At 51.9% G+C, this 24,151-nt stretch overlaps 1 protein-coding gene across 4 annotated transcripts in view; it reads left to right on the top strand.

Annotated features, from left to right (window-relative positions):
- Positions 1 to 24,151, top strand: part of DYM (dymeclin) — a 292,576-nt gene that overhangs the window by 5,053 nt on the left and 263,372 nt on the right. For all 4 annotated transcript variants that reach the window (XM_004616126.2, XM_055127709.1, XM_055127710.1 and 1 more), the window contains exon 2: positions 11,906 to 12,097. In XM_004616126.2, the coding sequence (XP_004616183.2) occupies positions 11,958 to 12,097 (140 nt within the window). In that variant the 5' untranslated portion in view covers positions 11,906 to 11,957. The remainder of the gene's footprint in view (positions 1 to 11,905; positions 12,098 to 24,151) is intronic.

Here is a 24,151-nt window from a genome sequence, read left to right as displayed (position 1 = left end):
CCCCCCACCCCCCGCAGCCCCAAAGGAGACCATTAACACTCGTGAAGTCACGATATACTGACTTCAGTGTAAACAGGGAAAGTTTTCCTTGTTTTTCTTTTTTCATGTTCCTGTTTTCCAAGTACTTGTCGTGGGCGTCTCTTAGTGGTCTGAGTAGTAGCTCAGGCCACTGGCAGTTTTGGGGTGTTGCAGGGACCCTCCCCCCAGTTTTACAGGAAGTCTCTTTCGAGTGAGGGACAGGGCGGGACAGGAGCGAGACTACAGTGGGGAAGGCGGCTGCCTTGCATGAGACTGTCCCGGGTTGATCCCCGTGCCCCCCACGGGGTCCCCCAGAGTACTACCAGAAGTGATCCCGGAGCGCAGAGCACTGTCGGGTGTGGCTCCCAAACAAAGACTAGACAAAGACAATAAGGTGAGAGGACATGTTGAGGAAGAGTGGGCCACTAGGATGTCAGGGCATGGCGCAAGGGACTGCTGGGTGTGGCCCCGGCCCTCCCCTGCTGCCGAACAGACAAAACCGAATTTCTGTGACTCTGGGGCTGAAAGGTCCTTCTTCTAGAGTTTTCCTTCCTGTGTGCCCAAAATGCAGACGGGCAAACTGACTCTGCTGCCCTTCCTTTCCCGGGAGAGAGCGGGGCAGGAGAGAGGGTTGCTGCGAGGCCTCGGGGCCTTCTGCTTCCTGCGGGCTTCCAGCTCTGAGCTCTCGGCTGGGGCTGGTACTTGCTGCCGAGTGCTCCTGGGAGCGTCACCCGTCACCCGCTCCTGTCTCGCTGAGCTCTGCCCCGAGCTGCGTCTTGCAGCCGCTGTGCACCCGGGGCGTTTCCTTCACGTTCTCCCCGCACAGGACCTACGCTGGGAAGAACAGAGCAGATTGATGGATAGGTAGGTGGGCAGTAGGTTCTGTTCATGGCAAAGTTTAATTGCTTTAAGTAACTACTTTTTAAAAACGACTTTAAGGAACTACTTCTGCAGGTTTTAGAACATTCGGTAAAAGTGCAGACCTGGGCGGTGGGGGGCAGGGTGGAGAGAAAGAAAGTATAGTGATTGCGCTGGCTTGGCACCCAGCTTCCTTCCTTCCTTTCTTCTTCCTCCCTCCCTCCCTCCATCCCTCCCTTCCTTCCTTCCTTCCTTCCTTCCTTCCTTCCTTCCTTCCTTCCTTCCTTCCTTCCTTCCTTCCTTCCTTCCTTCCCTCCCTCCCTCCTTCTATTCCCTTCCTTCCTTCCTTCCTTCCTTCCTTCCTTCCTTCCTTCCTTCCTTCCTTCCTTCCTTCCTTCCTTCCTTCCTTCCTTCCTTCCTTCCTCCCTCCCTCCCTCCCTCCCTCCCTCCCTCCCTTCCTCCCTTCCTCCCTTCCTCCATTCCTTCCTTCCTTCGGGCTTCCTTCCTTCCTCCCCTTTTTGGGTCACACCCAGTGATGCTCAGGGGTCACTCCTGGCTCTGCACTCAGGAATTACTCCTGGTGGTACTCGGGGGACTCTGTGGGGTGCCGGGGATTGAACCCGGGTTGGTCACGTGCAAGCAAACGCCCTCCCCGCTGTCCTGTCGCTCTGGCCCTACTTTCATGCCTCCTTCTGCAGCCCTTGGTGCTGCTCTCAGTTTCTCAGTGCAGATGGCGAGTGGCCTGGGACACACGGGCGGTTCTGGACGGGACAAGGTTAATGTACCATCTTAGATCTGTACACACAATACCTTTCACCTCTGGAAAGCGTGTCTTCTTCTTCTTCTTTTTTTTTTAAATTTTTGTATATCTTTTCTTTCTGAGACATGCCGTGGTCATCAGTGCACAGGGGATGGTCTCAGGTAGAGGACTCAGGGGTGCAGTCTTATGGTTACGTCGTGCCCAGTCCACCCCAAATGTGTCCTTTTGTGTTTTGAGGGGGCCACTCCCTGCCAGTGCTGGGGGCACGGGAGCCGGCGGAGGTCCAGCCGGGGTGGAGGGACTGAGCTCTGCCTTCCTGCGTCGCGCACACCCCGCCCTGTTGACCTGTCTTCCCGGTGCCCCCAGTTGGCTGTAGAGCATTTCAGCCCAACACCCTTACGATAATTTGGTGTTTTGTTGTTGTTTTTGAGCCCTACTCAGCGGTACTCAGAGCTTATTACTCCTGGCTCTGCACTCTGGAATTACTCCTGGCGGGCTCGGGACCATATGGGATGCCGGGGATTGAACCCGGGCCAGCCCCGTGCAAAGCAAAGGCTCTACCCACTGGGCTATCATTGCTCTGGCCCCTAATTTTTAAATTCCTGCGGGGGTCACACTGATGGCGCTAGGGACAGCGGGCAGGGGAAGCTGCAGTTCCCAGGATTGGGTCCAGGGCTTCGTATCTCCACGTATGTTCTCTGACCCTCGAGACAGGTCCAGACTCCTGTTCTATCTGCTTCAAAGGTTTTCTGAGCCCCCCACCCCAGGGCCCATCCTTCTGACCCCAGGCTGTGCTGTGCGTCCTGACCTCTGCAGAGCTGGAACTGAGTCTTGAATAGTTGCCGTCTTGCAGTTTCTCACTGATGCACCTGCATTTCTTACTTGACTATAAGTCAAGCCCTTCTTCGCCATTTTAACTTTGGCACATGACCTTGCACCAGCCACACCACAGGCGCCCAGAGCACAGGGACGGGCCCTCCTGCCTCTGTCACCGGTAGGATGATTTGTGTAGGGCGTGGAGTTTGTTTACTCAGCCGGCACTGTTTTCTGGCATTTGCACGTTACATTGTTTCTAAGAATTGGTGATTGTGAAATCAGAAGACAGACACTCTACCATCCAATGAAAAGTAAATTTTCTTTCTATTTTCATTTTTTTTTGGCTTTTGGGTCACTGGCCTGCTCAGGACTTACTCCTGGCTCTGCACTCAGGAATCACTCCTGGCGGTGCTCGGGGGACCATGTGGGATGCCGGGGATTGGACCTGGGTCGGCCCATTCCAGGCAGACTCCGACCAGCTCTCCTGCTGCTCCAGTCCCTAAGAGTAAATCCCCTGCCTAGGCGATCCCTTTCAGTGTATCATTAGGAAAGGGCAGGCGTGCTGGGAAGCATGGTGGGGGGAGCCGGCTGTGCCCCCCCTCCGGGCCCCCGGGCCAGTTGCTTGCACCTGTGCCTATAAACCACCCGTGCAGATGGTGATGCACACCACTGGGGACACACCAGTTTTACTCAGTGCCCAGTGCTCCTTGTCGCCGTCGATGAGGTTCTCTTCCTCCTCCTCCTCTTCCAGTTTGGGTTGTGAGCATCTTGGTTGACGTCCTCTGTAGGATTTACAGTATTTCCACCGCAGGATTGCTGGGGCCGGAGCCATAGCACAGTGGGTAGGGCGTGTGCCTGACATGTGGCTGACCCGGGCTGATACCCAGCATCCCATACGGCCCCGGGAGCACCACCAGGAGTAACTGCTGAGTGCGGAGCCGGGAGTGACCAGAAACAAAACAAACCAAGGAAACACTGCATAGGCCCAGGTGGATGACCTTGTCTCCTGCTGATGGCATGTCCCCCAGTTTTCCCGGGAACTTCCACTGCAGCAGGCGGTTCCTCTCCTGGCTGGCGTGGCCAGAGAACGCTCCTCTGGCCCAGAGGCTTCTGCCCGCTGTGTGCTGGCACGGGAAAGCCTCAGCCTTCCTCGGAGAGACAGAGCGCGTTCTCTCGCTCCCTCTCTGTCTCTGTCTCTCTCGCTCCCTCTCTGTCTCTGTCTCTCTCTCGCTCCCTCTCTGTCTCTGTCTCTCTCTCGCTCCCTCTCTGTCTCTGTCTCTCTCTCTCTCGCTCCCTGTCTCTCTCTCTCTCTCTCTCCTCTCTCTCCTATTTCTCCTCTTTCTCTCTCTCTTTTCCTTCTTTTCTGTCTTTTCTTTGAGGGCCACACCTGGCGGTGTTCAGGGCTCCTGGTGGCCGGACTCAGGAGTAGCCCCTGGTGGCGCTGGGGGCTGAAGGCGCAAAGGCCCACACGCACGCGCACTGTCCCCCCACTCTCTCCGGCCCACTCTTACACCTTCTCCTGTGAATTAACATTGTTATTAATTAACATATCATTATGACATTGTTATTAGTATATTAAGATCTTCTACAGTCAGTCGTAAGTGAGTCCCATGCTGTTTTGTCGTCTTGTTCTTTATTACGGGAATTTTCTTGACCTCACCTCTCCTTTCGGTTGAATTCTGTTCTTTTGGTTTGGGGTCGCCCCAGAGGCTCAGGGACCACTCTCAGCGCTGTGATGGGGGTGGGGGTGACCATGCAGTGCCGGTGGCCATGGTTCAGGTGGAACCAGGATGCACGTGCCACAGGCACCTCCCGCCCCCCTTCTTAATCTTTTGGTCATCTTGTTCTTTGTTCATGCAAGCAGTATGGTCAAGTAGCTAACGCCCGTTTCCTTCCGTCCGTCTGCCCAGGTCTGAAACTTTCCTGCTCTGTAGTCTTGGGTAATTCACTTCAATTTATTTTACCTTGTTCTTCTCGGCCGAGAGTTGGCAGGCATTCTGTGTAAATGCCCTGGCTGTGAACACTAGGCTGAGGGGCACAGTGAAGGCTGGCATGCAGGTGTTCACGTGACGAGAGAGAGAGAGAAAGCCCACCGTTGTTATTGATGACATCAGTCCGGTACTGATAGTGTCTTGAGAATGATTTTGTTTTTGGGTTGCACCTGGCTTACTGAGGGGGTCACACCTTTGAACTCAGCTCTTGAGGGTCATTCTTGGTCATGGTTTTCGGGGGACCATGTGGTGTTGGGAATGGAACTCGGTGGCCTCACACCCTAGAGGTGCTCAGGGGCCTTATGGGGTGCCGGGGATGGAACCCGGCCGGTGCCTGCAAGGTAAATGCTTTCCCAGAGGGCCGCATCCCTGGCCCCAAAATGATTTGAGGGGCAGTGCTCAGGGGCTGCCCTGCTTCTGGGCTAGGAGTGCCCTGGGCGGCGCCCAGGGACCACGTGGACTGGAGACAGAAGCACGCGTGTCCGCTTTCACGACCAGCACCTGATTCCCTGTATTGTCGTGCCGGCCCAGAGCAATTTATTATTATTATTTTTTTTTTTTGGAAAAAAGATATCTTTGAATGTGTGATAGGCTCTGAACCCCTCATTGTAGCTGCTGCTGGCGACAGTTGGAGAGCGGAGACCGGGGAGCAGGAGCACTGCGCGGGGACAGCCTTGGGGCCTCTTTGCCCGTTTCCCACGGCCCGCGGGCCTTCTCTGATTTCTCCTGCGCCTCTGGTTTCTGCTGGAACGCCTCACTCCGCCTCCTGGCGCCTTCTTTCTGCCGCCTTCGCCGCCTGGCCAGCGCCTGGCACCCCTGCCCAGCAGAGAAGCAGGTCGGGTTCTTTTTTTTTTTTCTTTTTGGGTCACACTCGGCGATGCACAGGGGTTACTCCTGGCGGTGCTCAGGGGACCACATGGGATGCTGGGAATCGAACCCGGGTCGGCCTCGTGCAAGGCAGATGCCCTCCCGCCGTGCTCGCGCTCAGCCCATGGCAGCAGGTTTCAGGAGGAACATAGCTCTTGCTGGAGAGACAATTCCAGGATCTGGGGGATTCTTTTCTTTCTCTCTTTTTGGGCTTTAGGGCCACCTGGTGGTGCTCAGGGGTTACTCCTGGCTCTGTCCTCAGGAATCACTCCTGGCAGTGCTTGGGGGACCCTACGGGATGCCGTGGATTGAACCCGGGATGGCTACATGCAAGGCAAACACCCCGCCCGCTGTGCTATCACTGCAGACCCTATATTCTTTTCTTAATATCTTTTAAACAGAATATCCCACTGTAAAGGAATTCTCTGTTCAGTGGAAGCTCCTCCTTGCACAGTTAAAGATTTTTTTTGTGGTGGGCGTGGTTTGAGCCACATGTGGTGGTGCTAAGCCTCTCCTGGCTCAGTGCTCAGGGATCACTCCCAGTGGGGACGGGGGTTGTATGTGGTGACAGGGATGGGACCAAACCAGAGTTTGTGAGGCAAATGCCTTCATTCTGTACTATTTCTCTCATCTTTCTCTTTTGTTTTCTTCTCAAACATGCCAAGTATTTGTATTGAGGGCTCGTGCATATTGTTGGCACTTTAGATTGCCTTGGGAACTGTAGCTCCGGCTCCTTAGCGTGGGACTGTCCCCAGCTCTCCTCTCTGACCGCGGAGGGAGGCCAGAGGCGTGCTGCCTGCTGCCCGTGTCTGCGCGTCTCCGGGCTGCTGAGTGTCTCGGCGCTGCGTTGGGTTGAATGCATCGAGAGATGGAAAAAGAGAGATGAGAGGCAGGAGAACATTTTTGTTTTTGTTTTGGGCCCTGCAGCTACTCTAAATAGAGCATTTGCCTCCTGCTAAGTAACCTGTTACCTCCGAACGTTCCTTACCGGGTGATCTACACGCACAGGTGGTGTTTCCGTGTCCGTTGGCCAGTGGCCACTGTCTGTTGCTGCTCTGTCTGGTCTCCGGTTTCAGTTGTGAGGTTTGCTCTTTGAGTCTTTTTTTTTTTTACCCCCCTTGTGGCTCATTTGTTTATTTTGTTTGCTCTTTGGGTGTCACCCTGCGGTACCTACGAGTGCCCTGCCCACTGTGCTCCGATCCTCACACCGGCTATTCTTGGGGACATGTGACGCTGGCGATGGAACCGGAGCGGCCACGTGCAGCTCATGTGCCTGAGCCCCGGCACATGTCTCCACCCCTCCGTTGAGAAATGGAAAGAGAGAGACGGGAGCCAGGAGATTTTTCGGTGGCTTTTGTTTTGAGCCCCACACTGTGCTAAATATACCCCTCGCTGCCTCCGAGTACCTCTGAGCTTGTGAGAGAATGGATGGGAGTGGTAACTGTGAATATTAAAAAAGAAGTTCTGTTCGACCTGCCATTTGGCTGAGCTTTCTCTGGGCGAGGTCCCCGGCCGAGTGCTTTGCACACGTCCTCTCGCTCCAGGAGCTGTTTTGCCCTTTACGTAACGGGTCTGCGCTGGTCTGGCCCACTGCGGCCTGCAGTGTTTGTGTTTCGGCTACACCCGGCCATGCTCAGGGGTTACACCTTGCTCTGCACGCAGGGATCACTCCTGGCGGGCTCAGGGGGCCATATGGGGTGACGGGGATTGAACCCGGGTGGGCCACATGCAAGGCCCTGCCCACTGACCTATTGCTCCGGCCCCTCGAACCTTTGGTGTCTGTGCGGTGCTGGGGATTGAGCCCCTCACACGTGTCGGGAAGGTGCTCTGCCCTCGAACCCTCGGTCGTCCTGGTGAAGCGGGGCTGTGCTTCCTTTCTCCTAGTGCCAGCACGGCAGGGGGACGACAGAGTTGAGATGCAGAGCTGTGAGGCAGAGGACTCTGCAGAAAAGCTGCCCCAGCAGAGCTGCCAGGAGGCGCCGGGCCTGTGTGGTAGCCCGGGGGAGTGGACCCGGGGCCCGGGGCCTGCGGGCAGGTGCTGGCTCTCGTCACTGGGGCTTCCCCTAGCATCCTTCCTGGCTTAGGACAGTGCCGCTTCCCCACTTCCTGTCTGTGAAGGGCCCGTACCCGACTGGGAGGGCCCAGCTGGTGTGTTCGGGGTTCCGCAGTGCTCAGGGCCACCAGGACTGTCCCCAGCCGTGCTGGGGATCCAGCTCAGAGCTTGCGTGTGCCAGGCGTGTGCGATTGTCCTTTGAACCTTTTATCAGACCCCTGCACAGACTTTGGTGAGCCCAGGACGATGGTTCAGGTTTTTGTTGTTGTTGTTTGCTTTTTGGGTCACACCCGGTGATGCACTCAGGAATTATGGCAGTGCAGGGGTGAGTTGGGGGGTGACTACCATATAGGATGCCGGGGATTGAACCCTGGCCGGCCACATGCAAGGCAGACGCCCTGCCCGCTGTACCGTGTCTCTGGCCGTCGACTCTGTTTTAGTGTGTGTTATGGCCCAGAGCGCCTCCCGTCTGGGTGAGGAGCTGGTGTGGTTGTGGGAAGTGGGCCTGGAGATGTCAGCTCTCCGCGGCTGGCCGCTGGTGGTGTGAAGATGAACTGATGCTTTCGGAGTCCCTGCGTCTCCGGCCGCACAGCTTTCGAAGGGGGCACGGGCAGGGCTCCAGCTGGTGGAAGCAGACACAGCGCTTTCTCACACTGGGGAGCGACTCCTTTGCCTTTCTGTATCCTTGCCGGTAACTTCCCTTGCTGTGAAGCTGGCTGTGTCTCACTGATATAGATCTTATCTTGAATATAACATACATATTTTATACTTATCTTATTTAATATAAGATGTAATATAATTTAGTATAAGATGTATATTTAATAATAATTCTTTTCATTATTATTATTATTACTATTATTTAAAATAATGTAGGAGCCTGGGCGTTTGGATGCGACACGTCCATGCTGTCATGCTTGGTGGGCCGCAGTGTGGGAGATGGGCGGGAGCGGTGGGAACCTGAGTTGTCACGCTGCCGATTTCCTGCACTTCTGTTTTTGTGGGTTCCCCCCCATTTCTGACCTTCCCCAACCCCCAATTCATAGCACAGTGGGTAGGGCGTTTGCCGTGCATGTGGCCAACCCAGGTTCGATTTCTTCGTCCCTCTCGGTGAGCCCGGCAAGCTATGAAGAGTATCCCACCCGCATGGCAGAGCCTGGCAAGCTCCCCGTGGCGTATTCGATATGCCAAAAACAGTAACAACAGTCTCACAATGGAGACATTCTGGTGCCCGATTGAGCAAAATGATGAACAATGGGACGACAGTGCTACAATATAGGAGTACTGCTGTTTGTTCAGCCATTGATTAAGCTGATTGAATTGGGCATGAATTCCACATTACTTTTTTTTTTTTTTTAAATTGTATGACCATGAGTTCCAAAGCTTTCATGTCTGGGATTCAGCCAGACAACGATGGAACCCCCATCCCTCCACCACTGCACATTCTCCACCCCACATCCCAGTCCTCACCCTGCCTCTCTGGCAGACAATTTCCCCAGTACTCTCTAATTTTGGGCATTCGAGCCAAATTTTGGCTCGAAATTTCCCACCACCATTCAAGCTTACCTGCCAAGGGCAGGTGCTAGATAATTTATTTTCCATTGCTCATTTTGAGTATCATGCGGGCTTGCATGGCCCTGATTGTAAATGTAAATGTCTAGATTGTAAGTGGTTGGCTCCAGGGGCATCTGTATGGCACTAATCCATTTTGGGGTTCAATTGGGAGTCTCTGGGCCAGGCTGTTGGTGCCCAGAGGCAAATTGTGGGTGTGACAGCCAGTCTCCTGGGCGGGCAGGGACCCGGGGAGGGACAGCCCAGGTCCTCTGCCACTATGTGGCCTGGAGATTCAGTCCTGGAATCTGCATACCTGGACCTTGCTTGTGGAAGCTCTTGGTCACTGGGATTCCATAATAATAATTCTTTTGAATAATGTTCATAGAACGGGCTGGAGCGATAGCACAGCAGTAGGGCATTCGCCTTTCACGCGGCCGACCCATGTTTCATTCCTCTGCCCCTCTCGGAGAGCCCGGCAAGCTACCGAGAGTATCATGCCCTCATGGCAGAGCCTGGCAAGCTCCCCGTGGCGTATTCGATATGCCAAAAACAGTAACAACAAGTCTCACAATGAGAGACGTTACTGATGCCTGCTCGAGCAAATTGATAAGCAATAGGATGACAGTGACAGTGACAGTGAATGTTCATAGAGTAGATCTTTCTCCATGTCATTACTTTTTATTTATTTTTTTTTGCGGGGTTAGTACCCACCCATATTATTTCCATCTTCATATAAAAAATCAGTTTGAAAGGATTTATTTATTCTTGGGCAATTCCTTGCATTACTGGGCAGCTCCTTCCAATTCTGTGCTCGGGAGGCTGCTTTGGTGACGTTTGGGGGACCATGTGACGCTGGGGTCCCACTCAGGCCTCCAGCACTCAGAGAAGGTGCTCGGGACTTTTAGATTGTCTCTCGGGTCTATGAAAGTAAATTTTCTCTTGTAGGAAATGCGTTTAATTAAAAAAAATGGTTTTGGGTGCCACACCTGCTGATATTTAGGGGCTAGTCCCCGCTCGTGGGGACCATGTGCGGGGATGTGTGCCTTCTGCGTGGGAGGCGGGTACCCCCAGCCCGCTGAGCCATAAAATTCAGCATGGAGGCCTTCAGATGATGATGGTGATGTGCTTTTTTTTTCATATTTTTTATTGAGGTACTGTAATTTGCAAAGTTATTCATAGCTCCAAACTTTACAGTCAGCCATGATCAAATTCCATGTGTTTGGTTTACCCGACCTGAGATCTCAGCCTCATCACACCAGTCTCAGACGTCACTCCCGCCTGGGATCAGCCACATTGCGAGGCAGATGCGTAACCGCTGTCCTGTCGCTCTGGCTCCATGATGGCGGTGATGTTCTGGGGCCAGGCCTGGCGGTGCTCAGGAGGCCATACGTGGTGCTCCCTACTGAACTGGTCAGCTCACGAAAGGCACGCACCTGACCCTGGCGCTGGATGGCCTCTCTGGCCCTGTGGCTGTCTGTGTTTGTGTGTTTGTAGACACATACAGTGGAGAAATTTGAAATTCAGATTTCGGGATAAAAATGTTTTGGGGGGGCTGGGGCGATAGCACAGCGGGTAGGGTGTTTGCCTTGCATGTGGCCGACCCGGGTTCGATTCCCAGTATCTCATATGGTCCCCTGAGCACTGCCAGGGGTGATTCCTGAGTGCAGAGCCAGGAATGACCCCTGTGCATTGCCAGGTGTGACCCAGAAAGAAAAAAATTGGGGGGCAAGGGATTTAGCTCAGTGGTAGAGTGTGTGACCTTGAATTAGATCACCAGCACAGCAAAAACAAAACAAAATAAAATCCCAAACTCTTCAGAACACACACACACACACACACACACACACACACACACACACAGTATATATGGAAAGTATATGCATTTACTGTAATGTTGAATTGCATCAGACAAAACAGATTTTGATTTCTGGATTATTCCTCGGGGGCTACTCCCTGCTTGGTCACTCCCAGAGGTGCTTGGGGGACCATGTGGTACCAGAGAATCAAACCTCGTGGGGCCCCTGGATGCAAAACATGTGCTCCCGCCCCCTGGGCCACCTCTTCAGACTTATTTTTTTCCCCTGTAAATAGATTTTCTTATGTTTTCTACTTTTCTGCAAAGAATAATTAATAGTTTATTTCAGTTAATTTAGCTGTGACTTTAATGTGTCTTTCATAACCTACTAAAACTCACATTTGAGTCGGAAATGGGATGGTGAAGGAGGTTCAAAGTATTTAACTTTTAGAATCAAGTGATATATAGACATAGTCTAAGAGCATCAATAATGCGATGGGCTTAGAAGGAAAATACGTTCACTCTGTTCTATCCCATCGGGGGCCTTTTTCCTAGAGGCGCCCACCCTCGGGTCTCCTCACTGTTCCTTCTTATCATCCCCAGCCGCGGATGACAGTACACTTTCACTGGTAGTTTTTGGGTTACCATTCAAAGTGGTTCTTGGCTTTCTTCTTACTATGGAAGACAGATTTCATATAGGTATATATTTTTCACTCTTTTGTATTTGGGCTATACTTGGAGGTGACGCATAGGGGCTGCTCCCTGGGTGGGACTCAGGTGCTCAGGGCCCGTGCGTGGTGGGGATCAGACCTAGGCCGTGGGCTGCAAAGCACATACTCCCACCCACTGAGCTCTCTCCCGGGCCCAGGGCTCAGACTGTGAAGTTGCTATATTTAAAATAAAGCGGTGTGACTTCCTTTAGTAAAAGTTTACAGCTCTTTCATATTTAGGTCAAGGGTGGACAAAGTGGGATGATGATATCTGTTTGTTTGTTTTGTGTCACACCCTGCGATGCTCAGGGGTTACTTCTGGTTTTGCACTCAGGAATCATTCCTGGTGGCGCTCGGGGGACCATCGGGGGTGCCGGGGATCGAACCCGGGTCAGCCGTGTGCAAGGCAAACGCCCTCTCCGCTGTGCTGTCTCTCTGGTCCCTGTGGTAATGGTTTTGATTGGATTTCTTTTTCCTTCACTGCAGGTTGTCTTGTGGAAATGAAGGTTTAAAGAGAAGTTGCTTTTCGCAGTAGAAGATGGGCTCGAACAGCAGCAGAATCAGTGATCTCCCGAAAAATGAGTACTTGAAGAAGCTCTCAGGAACAGAGTCTGTCTCTGAGAATGACCCGTTCTGGAATCAGCTTCTCTCGTTTTCTTTCCCTGCGCCCACCAGCAGGTAAGGGCTTGCCCTGATTGAAAATCCCCAGAGGGAGCCGTCCCGACTGATGTGGGATGGGGACTGGGAACTGGAGCTTGTTGGGGGCCCCACCCGCCTGCATCCAAGGCTGACTCCTGACAGGGCTCGGGGTGTCACAGGGCCGCCAGGGACTGAGCCTGCGTTGGCCGTGTGTGAGGCAAGCTTCCTGCCTCTGGCCTGGGCCCAGATACTTGGAAATATTCTGTGTGTCTGCCCACCTGGTCTCTTTGTCCTCGATGTACCAGGAAGAAAATCTACAGTCTAATCAGTAAGAATTGTCATTCTCTTTCCCTCGTGGCACTCAGCTTCCTTCTTTCCCAGAAGTGATTTCTGATAACACAGTTTCTTTTGAAGGCTACTGAAGCAAGCCTGAAGTTCTTTAAGGGTATCCTAAGGGTGTCTCGTATAGACCGAGTTGTCTGAGTATGTATACTGTTTCTCCCCGGCCCCAGGGTGCAGTGAACGGCCTTCTGTGTGTGAGCGTATATGCAGCTGCCTTATTCTTTTTCAATTAAAAAAATTTTTTTAACACGTCACTGTGAGATATGGTTACAAAGCTTTTATGATTGAGTTTCAGCCATACAATGATCAAACACCCATCTCTCCACCAGTGCACATTTTCTGCCACCAATGTTTTCAGTATCACTCCTGCCATCCCCACCCCAGCCCACCCCCTGCCTCTATGGCAGACAATTTCCTTCTTTCTACTTTTTTTTTGTGTGTGTGTGTCACACCCAGCAATGCACAGGGGTTACCTCCTGGCTTTGCACTCAGGAATTACTCCTGGCAGTGCTCAGGGGACCATATGGGATGCTGGGAATGGAACCTGGGTCAGCCACGTGCAAGGCAAACGCCCTACCCACTGTGCTATTGCTCCAGCCCCACTCTCTCTCTCTCCTTTTGGGCATCATGGTTTGCAATACAGATACTGAGAGGCCATCATGTTTGGTCCTTTATCTACTCTCAGCACACTTCTCCCATCCCAAGTGATCCCTCCAACCATCATTGACTTAGTGCTCCCTCCTCTATCCCAGTTGCCTTCTCCCCCAGCTCATGAGGCAGGCTTCCAACCATGGAGCAATATTCCTGGCCCTTGTGTCTACTGTCTTGGATGTCAGTCTTATTTTATATTCCACAAATGAGTGTAGTCATTCTATGTCTGTCCCTCTCTTTCTCTTTTCACTTAGCACGATACTCTCCATGTCCATCCACTTATAAGCAAATTTTATGACTTCATCTTTCCTAACAGCTGCTTAGTAATTCACTGTGTAGATGTACCATAGTTTCTTCAACTAGTAATCTGTTCTCAGGTACTTGGGTTGTTTCCAGATTCTGCTTATTATGAACAGTGCTGCAATGAACATACAGGTACAGATGTCATTTTTTTTTTTCCTTTTTTTTTTTGTAATGTTGGAGCACTGCTATTTATTCAGCCATTGATTAAGCTGATTGAATTGGGCAAGAACTCCACATTACTTTTTAAAAATTATTATTTATTATTATTTTTTTTTTAATTTTGTAAGTTCAAAATGTTTTTTTTTTTAATTTTTATTGAGTCATCATGTGGAAAATTACAATGCTTTCAGGCATAAGTCTCAGTTTTACAATGCTCAAGCAACAATCCCTTCACCAGTGCACATATTCCACCACCAAAAAAACCCCAGTATACCTCCCACCCCCCCAGCCCCTCCAGCCCCCCGCATCCCGCCTGTGTAACTGATAAATTTCACTTTACTTTCTCTTTACTTTGGTTACATTCAATATTTCTACAAAAAACTCACTATTATTGTTTGGAGTTTCCCCCCTAGAATCAGATGAAGAGATATGAGGTCGCGGCTATCGTGGCTGCGTGGTTTTGGATTTCTATATTTCACTAAGTCCAGGGAAATCTGTGGCAGAAATTGGATCATTGCAAGCTCGTACCTCTCATTAGTTGTCCTCATAAGCTGGCGGTCACCACGCCCTTCCACCCCCGGCAAGGAAAAGGCAAGAGGGAAAAACCTTTCCCCTCCTGGGCAGATCTGAGGCTGCGGCTTAGTTCATAGTCTGGAGACATTTCTGCAAGAAGCTGCTGGTACGAAAAGTAGCTTAGCTGGCCTCTGGGGTCATTCTCGTGCAGCTGCGGAGAGGCCGCACACATGCGGCATTGGGGTCACGTCTCAGCAGAGAGCGAGTTCACAATGTTTGATTACATTCAATATTCAAACACCAATCCCACCACCATTACACCTTCCCACCACCAAATTTGGGATGTTTCCATCCCAAACCCCAGTCTCCGTCCCAAAACACAACTGAAATAATATATTTTGTATTGTCTCTTATGAAGAACTGCTGAACATGTTTACATAAAAGTGTTCATATAGGAAACAGTGTGAAGATTATTCCTTTTTTTTTTTTTTGAAATTGTTCCATTTTGGCAGGAGCCATTAAGACATTCTATAGGATATGACTAACATGTTGTTTGGGTGATGTGCGCTTTGATATATATATATATATATATCTGAAAATATGTATCTATGCATATATATATATATTTCCCTGTATGATTTGTTGCCTACTGTCTGAACCCCATCAGTTGTGGTGTGGTAATTATGAAGAATGGGTAGGGAGTGTTTTATGATGTGTTGTGCAGCCGCAAAAGCGGTTGCTTGGTCCAGGAATATGTTTACTCATATGTGAGGCTCGGCCTGAGTGAGTGAGGAGCGGCCTTGAGCGTGGTGGCGGTTGGGTTGTGGAGGTTTTTGGCTGCCGGAGCTGGGTCCCTTGGGGCGGGGAGGGCTCTCACCCGCCCCCCTCTGGGGCGCCCCGGTGAAGATAGCCTGGCGTGGGTTTAGGACATTCTGCGGCGCTCTCTTTCAGGAGTTTTAGTTTATAGTCCCTGGGTCTTGGCCGTTGATGAGATTGCAGGGTGCAGGTTGTGGGTGTGACTGCCAAGCTACTGGAAAACTGGGCACCTGTGGGAGGAGGCCCAGTCCCGATCCAAGCGGGCCTAGAGCTCTCAGTCACAGGTTCTCACCTGCCTCTGCGCTACAGGCCCTAACTGCATCTTTTGATCTCTTTCGAGATTTATGGGTCTCTGAAATAAGGCCAATAAATGAGCTTATATGGCTGAGCCGGAGGTGGTTTGTGGGTATGTCTTCCACATACCTAACTTTTTTTTTTTTTTTTTTTTTTTTTTTGGGCTGTTTTAATTTTATTTTTTTTTATTTTTTTTTTTTTTAAAGAAATATTTTATTGAACCACCGTGAAAACAAAAAAAATACAAAGCTTTCAGGTTTAAGTCACAGTCAAACACTGATTAAACCACCATCCCTTCACCAGTGCACCCGTTCCACCACCAAGAACCCCAATAAACCCCCCTCCCACCCCACCCCCCATCCAAGTAGCTGATGATATTCCCATTATTCTCTATATATATTGAGTACATTTCATATTTCCATACAGAACTCACTACTGTTGATTAGAAATTTTCCCCAACATCAGGCCTGCTGAATAAGCATCATCTAACAAATTCTCTTCCTTGGTAAAGGTGAAGACTTTGAGTCCGCGCGGCCGCTATCGCGGCCGCGCGGTTTTGGGTTTCTAATATTTTAGCTCAGTTCGCAGTCAAAGTGCATGGCTGCAAGAATCTGCTCTGGTGCCAAAATGGGTTAGGAGACCTCAGGATCACAGTCAGTAGGCGGGAGGCTCTGCTTCTCGTGCCGCGGCTCTTGGTTCATCTCTGGGCGGAAGGCGCGCCGGGAACACCTCCCCTCCCAGGATCACCTACAGGCTACGTCACTAAAGAAAGTCCTACCTCCTGGTGTAGGGGTCTTAGAGGGTGGCTCTCACCGCGTGGCTGCTGCCGCTGCCGCCATTTTCGCTCAGAAAAATGGGGTGGAGAGGGAAAAAAATCCCTCCCCGGGCTGCACGAGCCACATACCTAACTTTTGGCCGTTTAATTTCTTGGTAAACTTGGCCCCAGGTTGTTGGGGTCTGGCCAAAGACACAGCAGCAATTTTGGGGTATCTGGAAGTCTGAAGGCACCTTCAGCCTGCTGATGCACTTGCCCCACAGGTACAGGTTGACCTGCTGGTGGCACCATACCCCCATGCAGATGTCATTTCTACTGTGGCAGCTGCCTTATTCTTTTTGGTGGCTGTTAAATACACATAGGACATATTTAATCAGTTTTTTTTTTTTTTTTTTGCTTTTTGGGTCATACCTGGCGATGCACAGGGGTTAATCCTGGCTCTGCACTCAGGAATTACTCCTGGCGGTGCTCAGGGGACCATATGGGATGCTGGGAATCGAACCCGGGTTGGCTGCGTGCAAGGCAAATGCCCTACCCGCTGTGCTATTGCTCCAGCCCCTAATCAGTTTTTGTTTGGTGGATATTTAGATTGTTTACAGCCTTTTGTTATAACATGTCCTGCATAATATTTCGCATGCATGCAAATAAACTCTTAATATAAATTACTTTCATTGCAATTGTTGTCTTAAAGCAACTAACATGGGCCTTGCACACGACCCACCTGGATTCGATCCCTGGCATCTCATATGGTTCCCCAAGTACCACCAGGAATAATTCCTGATTGCCGAGCCAGGTGTAACCCCTGCGCATTGCCAGTTGTGACCTAAAAACCTAAAAAATAGTTGTATTTGTAACTTTTGTATATATTTTATATATATATATATACGTTATATATATGTATGATACAACTTCAGTGGAACAAATTATGTTCCACTGAAGTTGTATCAACTATTCCTACCAGCAGTGTATGAGAATGTCTGTTTTCCTATACTTCTGTCAGCTTAATACATTTTTAGACTCTGACCTTTGCCAAGGGCTGGAACAATAGCACAGTGGGTAGGATGTTTGCCTTGCACGCAGCCGACCTGGGTTCGATTCCTCCACTCCTCTTGGAAAGCCCGGCAAGCTACTGAGAGTATCTCGCCCACACGGCAGAGCCTGGCAAGCTACCCGTTGCGTATTCAATATGCCAAAAACAGTAACATCAAGTTTCACAATAGAGATGTTACTGGTACCCGCTCGAGCAAATTGATGAGCAACGGGATGACAGTGACAGTGATGACAGTGACAGTGACCTTTGCCAATATGTGAAAATTGATCTCTCTCTCTCTCTCTCTCTCTCTCTCTCTCTCTCTCTCTCTCGTTTTTGGATCACACTGGCGATGGTTATGGCTACTCCTGGCTCTGTGCTCAGGGATCACTTCTGGCAGGTTTGGGGGACCATGTGGGGTGCCGAGGATAGAACCCAGGATGGCCGTGTGCAGGGCGAGCGCCTTCGCCACTGTTCTGTTGTTCCAGCCGCCCTTGCTTGTTTGTTTTGTTGGGGGGCATACCTGCTCAGGAGTCACTCCTGGCATGGCTCGGGACCAGGAAGACAAATCGGGGCCTGCACACTAGGCAAGCACCTTCCCTCCTTGTCTCCCTGGCCCTGCTTTCTTAATCCTAACTGGGTAGACATGCACTAGTGATGGTGACTAGAAGTGACTGTTGAGTTTCCACATACTTCACATCTAGCTTAACAACCTAGAGCTGTGATCAGTTTTATTGTGCTGGGCAGACGTGTGGTCTCCTGATGTGTCCACATCCTCGACACTGTGGTGCGCGTGGGCGCCTCAGCCCTTCCTGGGTGGCTTTGGTTGGGGACACGCCCTGCAGTGCTACCCCTTGTGAGGCACTTGGGAGTGCTCAGGGGTTACTTCCGGCTCTGCACTTCGAAATCACTCCTAGCAGTGCTTGGGGGACCATATGGGATGCCGGGGATTGAACCCGGGTTGGTCTCGTGCAAGGCAAACGCCCTCCCCGCTGTGCTATTGCCCTGGCCCCATCCTAGCTCCTCTCAAGGCCCGTCTGCTCGGCCTCTTTGGCGAGCGCCAGGCGTGCTCTGCTCACAGCGCGCAGCTGACCCGGGTCATGTCTCCGGCTGGCTGGGGCCAAGACACCGTCCTGGGCTCTTGCTGGCACCAGCCGTGGCCTCCTGTGGTAGAAGGATGTGGGGAGCGAGTCACCGGCCCCCTGTTTCACGGCCCACATAGGAGGGCCGCAGCTCTGTGACCTCACCCTTCCCACAGCCCCCTTGCTAGTACCATTGTTAAGGGGCATTCAGGATCCAGTATGTGCCAGGAAGCTCCACCTGCTGTCTTGTGGACAGGTAACAAACGGTGGAATGCACACTTTTTTTTTGCTTTTGCTTTTTGGGTCACACCTGGTGATGCACAGGGATTACTCCTGGCTCTGCACTGAGGAATTACTCCTGGCGGTGCTCGGGGGACCATATGGGATGCTGGGAATCGAACCTGGTTTGGCTGTGTGCAAGGCAAACGCCCTACCCGCTGTGCTGTCGCTCCAGCCCCAAGAATGCACACTTCTGCCAGTCCTTCTCGTCCCCCTCGTCCCGTTGGTTATGTGACGCTCCTCATCCTTTCTGAATGGAACGGCCCAGCGACAGGCTGGCTGGGCCCTTTGCTGTGTGGGGGCTGCGGTGACCAGCCTCTTTATGGCCTGCGAGGGGCATGGAGCCCGGTCACCGACTTCTGTCCTTTCTTGGCTCTGGGCTGGCAGCACGTTAGGAACATGGCGAGAGGGGCTGGAGCCATAGCACAGCGGGTAGGGTGTTTGCCTTGCACGTGGCCGACCCAGGTTTGGTTCCCAGCATCCCATATGGTCCCCTGAGTACCGCCAGGGGTAATTCCTGAGTGCAGAGCCAGGAGTGACCCCTGGGCATCGCCGGGTGTGACCCAAAAAGCAAAAAAAAAAAAAAAAAAAACACGGCGAGAGGTTGGGTGTGGCTAGGAGGAGGGTGAGTCTCAGGGGCTTCTGGGCCAGTGCTCAGTGCCATGGGGGCTTCGACCTGAGAGTCGGCCCACGGGATCCTGGTTTAGCTGCTCCTGTTAGAAAGCAGGGGATTCAGACCGTGGCCCCTGTAGGTCCCTGTCGAGCACCTTTGGTCAAAGCATCTTTTCAGTTTTTGAAGGGAGCAAAGGTTCTCAAACTTAACTGATCTATTTTTATTTTTATTTTATTATTATTTTTTTGGTGATGGGAGACATACCTGTTGGTACTCGGGGCTTACTCATGGCTCTGTGCTCAGAGATCACTCCTAGTGGGACTTGGGGGACCATATGGGATGCTGGGGAATGGACCTAGGTCAGCCATATGTAAGGCAAGTGTCCCACTTGCTGTACTACTATTGCTATATGCTCCCTCTCCCATTCTCCCTCTCTCTTTTTTTTTTTTTTTTGCTTTTTGGGACACACCTGGCGATGCACAGGGGTTACTCCTGGCTCTGCACTCAGGAATCACCCCTGGCGGTGCTCAGGGGACCATATGGGATGCTGGGAATCGAACCCGGGTCGGCCGCGTGCAAGGCAAACGCCCTACCCGCTGTGCTATTGCTCCAGCCCTCTCTCTCTTTTTTTTAAACAGAAAAATCACTTAGCCGCACCTCGGCATCTACCTTGTTTAAGCTCACACACAGAAAGCACCTCGCATTTGAACCAAGGGTCCTCCCAGAGCCCCTGGGGACGGTGTCTTTCTCTTTGGGATATTTGAAAGATTTGAACACTGAAAGTCATTAGCAGTGGCCGGAGCAATAGTCCAGCGGGCAGGGCATTTGCTGTGCACACGGGAGGCCCTGTTTCCATCCCCGGCACCCCGTATGGTCCTCCGAGCACTGTCAGGAGTGATCCCTGAGTACCAGTGAGTATGTTTTCCCCGTCCCGCCCAAAGAATTAGTTGGTACTAAGTATAATAGTGTTTGTCTTTGTGTTTATACACTATTCTTTGTGCTGTTTTGTTTGGGGACCCCACTGCTGGTGTTCAGGGCTTCCTCCCGGCCCTGTGTTCGGGAATCACCGTGGCGGTGCCCGGGAGACCACCTGCTGTGTTGGTCCAGGCGGCTCTGTCTGGGAACCCTGGACCGCCTGGCGTGAATTGCATTCTGCGTGCTGAGCACCAGGTGGCGCTCCAGGGAGGCAGGAAAGCAGTCGGCACAGCCCCGTAAACAGACTCCTCGAAACTCACTTCTTGGAGTGGCAGAGACTCCCGTGCTCACTCGGGACCTCCAGGTACACGGCAGCACAAAGGAGGCCAAAGGGACGGGGACAGCCGTGACAGCTGGCGCGGGTGACGTGGCTTGGCTTTCAGGTGGATGTTTTTTCCGGTTCCTACTTGCTGGCGGTGCTGGGGCCACACCCAGTGGTACACAGGGCCCGCCCGTGTTGGCTCTTAGGGGCCGCTCCTGGCCCTGTGCTCGGGCCCGTGGGCAGGACAGGGAGAAGAATAATTTGTGGTTGCTGTTGTTGTTGGGCCACTCCTGGCGGTACTCAGGGGCCGTCCCTGGTAGTGGTGGGGACTGTGCACCTTCCCGAGGCGCATGTGTCCTGCCCTCCGTGCCCCCTCTCGCCCTCTGTCCCCTCTGGGTGTCTGCCCTCTGGCACCAGCAAGTGAGAATACAAGGAGATGGATGGTTCAAAGCCCTGGCACCATGTGTCATCCCCAAACTTCGCCAGGGCGCGCTCCTGAGCACTGAGCCAGGAGTAACTTCTGAGCATTCCTGAGTAAGGCCCGAATCTAAACCCAAAACATATCTGCAGGTGTATAGTGGATGGTACATATCTGTGTGTGGTGCATTCCAGAGTTAGGCACGTGCGGTGGAGAGCAGAGAGGGACAGGCCGAAGGTGCGGCAGCGTCTCTTTAGACAGAGCGTCTCTGGGGACACGCCCAGCGCTCAGGCTGCTGCTTTTGCGTTAGACTGGCCCCATCCCAGTTGCATCGGGAGTTGGCGGGGCTGGGAAGCCGTCTCTGGCGGGGCTACTCGTGGAGTCGGGAACGTGTGTCGCGTGCAGAGGGAACGAGTTGCAGTGAGTTTCTCATGGCACAGGAAGGGGGTAGGCCAGGGGCGGAGCAGTGAGCGGGAGAACAGCCATCCCGGGTCTCGTCGTGGCCCAGAGTCTCATTCCACTTGGTGTTCCAGAGGTGAGCACTGGGAATAGAGTCTGGCCTGATCTACCTTAGTAGCTCCCATCTTGTGTGGTAAAGATTTTGTTCAGGTAACTCCTTTATTTTTTTCCTTAGTGAGGCAGGATAGTGTTAATTGAACAAAACTTATGTAGAAAGATGTGAGGGGAGAGAGGGACGGATGTGTTCATGGAAGAGCTTGAAGAAGAAGCGAGCAAAGAGGGGATAGAGAGAAGCAAGTGGGTCTCGTGTGCAGGGGTGAACATGGGCTTGAGGAACAAAGGACATGTCATTTCTTTCCTGGAGGGGAAGGGGCAGAATCCTGACCGGCCGTTTCTGAGTGCTGGGGCTGACGTTCGTCACAGCACTGTCTCTTCATTCCTCGGTGCCTGCCTTCTACTTCCTGTTTCTAGGATTTTGCCTTTTAAAAGTCTATGGGGCTGGAGTGACAGGACAGCAGGAGGGCTCTTGCCTTGTTGGCGCTTTCGATCTCCTTGGTTTAGATCCCAGATGTCTCCCGAGCACCGCCAGGAGTGATTCTTGAGTGCAGAGCCACGAGTAACCCCTGAGCATTGCCAGGTGTGCCCCCCAAAACAAGCAAACAAAAAAAAAAGAATTTCCTTCATCTCAGGCTATTGGATAGCTATTGTATGTGCCCACCAGTTACATACTGGTTTAGATGAAATTAATTGAATTTGGGGGTGGGGTTGGCCACACTGTTTATACTCAGGGCTTACTCCTGGCTCTAGTGCTCAGGGATCACTCCTGGCAGGTCTCAGGTTGGCCATATGAGGTGCTGGGGATTGAACCCAGGTTGGACACCCTCAAGGCAAAGCCCCTTCCCTCTGCACGCTCGCTCCAGCCCTGAGATAGTGACTTTGAGGACTGAGTGTGTGGTCGTTTATTTTTCTTAGATTATACTTCGTCTCGTCCTTCTTTCCTTCCCTCCCCTCCCATCTCCTCTCTCCTCTTCTCTCCACAGCCAGCAGTGCTCAGGGGACCCCTGTGATGCTGGGGTTTGAGCTGTCCCTCCTCTTTCTCCAGCTCCTGGGCTGCGGCCCCTCCCAGGAGTCAGTTGATAGACTTCTCACTGGCGGTGCTGCTCGAGCGTAGCGCTCGCCTCAGGAGAGCGGCCCTGCCTGCCGCCGTCTGCGCCCGAGCCCCGGCCCCGCCCTCTCGCAGCTCTTGGCCGTGGCCCCATCTCCTTCCAGCGCTGTTAGACTCGAGTTCATGCCGATGTTTCTTTCAGGGGCTGCCTCTGCACTGTGAATAAGCGTTTATTCAGCCAAGAGACTGGGCCAATATCCGTATCATTGCTATTATTGTTACTATTTTTAGAAAATTTACATGTTTATCATTAAATCGCTGTGATTCTAATGTGGAGTCATGTATATAAAATATATAGACCCATACATACCATTTGAATCGGAATGGCTTTCAGAGGCTTTAGTGTGCTGTGTCTCTGGAGCTCCCTGATAACTCAGCACCTGTGGCCACTCCCTGTCCCTCAGCTGGGCCTGGCCAGGGCGCGCATCCTTGTGTGGGTCTCACATCGGGTCTGGAGACCAGGGTCAGTATCTGCCCTTAGCCAAGGGACAGAGGGCGTGGCTTCGGTTTTTTTTTTTCTTTTTGGGTCACACCCGGCGATGCACAGGGGTTACTCCTGGCTCTGCACTCAGGAATTACTCCTGATGGTGCTCAGGGGACCATATGGGATGCTGGGAATCAAACCCGGGTCGGCTGCGTGCAAGGCAAATGCTCTACCCGCTGTACTATCGCTCCAGCCCCTGTTTTTTCCTTTTTAGGTTTTGGGCCACACCTGGCGGTGCTCAGGTCTTGCTCTTGGCTCACACTCAGGGATCACTTCTGAAGGCTCTGGGGACATCTGGGGTGCCAGTGACCAAACCTGAGTTGGCCACATGCAAGGCAAAGGCCCTTACCATTGTACCCATTGTACTATCAGTCTGGATCCCTTAGTTTCTTTTTGTTAGTTTCTTTTCCCTTAGTTTCTGTTTCTATTTCTATAGATATGCTTAGTTTCTCAATCAGCTTCTTGGAATTAAGAAAAAAAATCAAATGAAATAATCAAGGTCAGCAAGGACTTTGAATAGTACATAGGACTTTACGTATGCAATTTGGATCTGATGAGCAAATTTATTTCCACGTAAATACTTGGAAGTGGAAAGTTGAAGTCTGGACACACATTTGTCTTGTGAAGGTTAAACAGTACTTTACCCACATCTCCTCTCTTCTTGTAATACTTAAATATGTATCACTGTAGCACTGTTGTCCTGTTGCTCATCACTTTGCTCGAGTGGGTACCAGTAACGTCTCCATTGTGAGACTTGTTGTTACTGTTTTTGGCATATCCATTACGCCACGGGCAGCTTGCCAGGTTCTGCCGTGCGGGTGGGATACTCTCGGTAGCTTGCCAGGCTCTCCGAGAGGGACGGAGGAATACTTAAAACCAAAAACAAATCAGGGGTTAGAGAGGGGAGGGCACTTGCACATAGTCGACCCAGGTTCAATCCCCAACACCCCATTTGGTTCCCTGAGTCCAAAAGAGCGATGACTAAGCCAAGAGCCAGGAGCAAGCACCACTGGGTGGGGCCCCAAAATGGGCGGGGGTGGGAGGTGGGGACAAAAAACCCAAAACACTAAAACAAAACAAAGCTGTGACAATTTAGTTATAGCCAGACGAATCCAAATTCTGCACGGGTGGAGTCTGAATTGATTCTTTCTGCTGACTGTAGGTGTTTTCCCAGCCTCAGTTTTAAAAGCCAGTGATTCCTCCGTGTAGTTGAGACTGTTTGGAAGCAGGATGCTGGGTGCGTGACTGAGTGGGGTAGAGTGTGTCTGCCTTGTCCATCCCTCAGCGTCCTCAGCGTCCATCCCTGGCGCTGACCGACCCTCCACACACCCCTGGGTGTAACCCTGGGGCCCCGGTGGACCCAGCCCGTTGCTCCAGCAGTGACCCACCAGGTAGAGCATCTTGGGAGAGGCCCTGGCCTTCCTGAGCCTTACAGGGCTTGCCCCCATAAAATATTTTTAAAAATCTGACTTA

The sequence above is a fragment of the Sorex araneus genome, chromosome 2 (assembly GCF_027595985.1).
Source record: "Sorex araneus isolate mSorAra2 chromosome 2, mSorAra2.pri, whole genome shotgun sequence".
NCBI classification, from domain to species: Eukaryota; Metazoa; Chordata; class Mammalia; order Eulipotyphla; family Soricidae; genus Sorex; species Sorex araneus.
The sequence above is the reverse complement of the archived record's forward strand: the minus strand, read 5'-3'. Positions and strand labels throughout refer to the sequence as shown.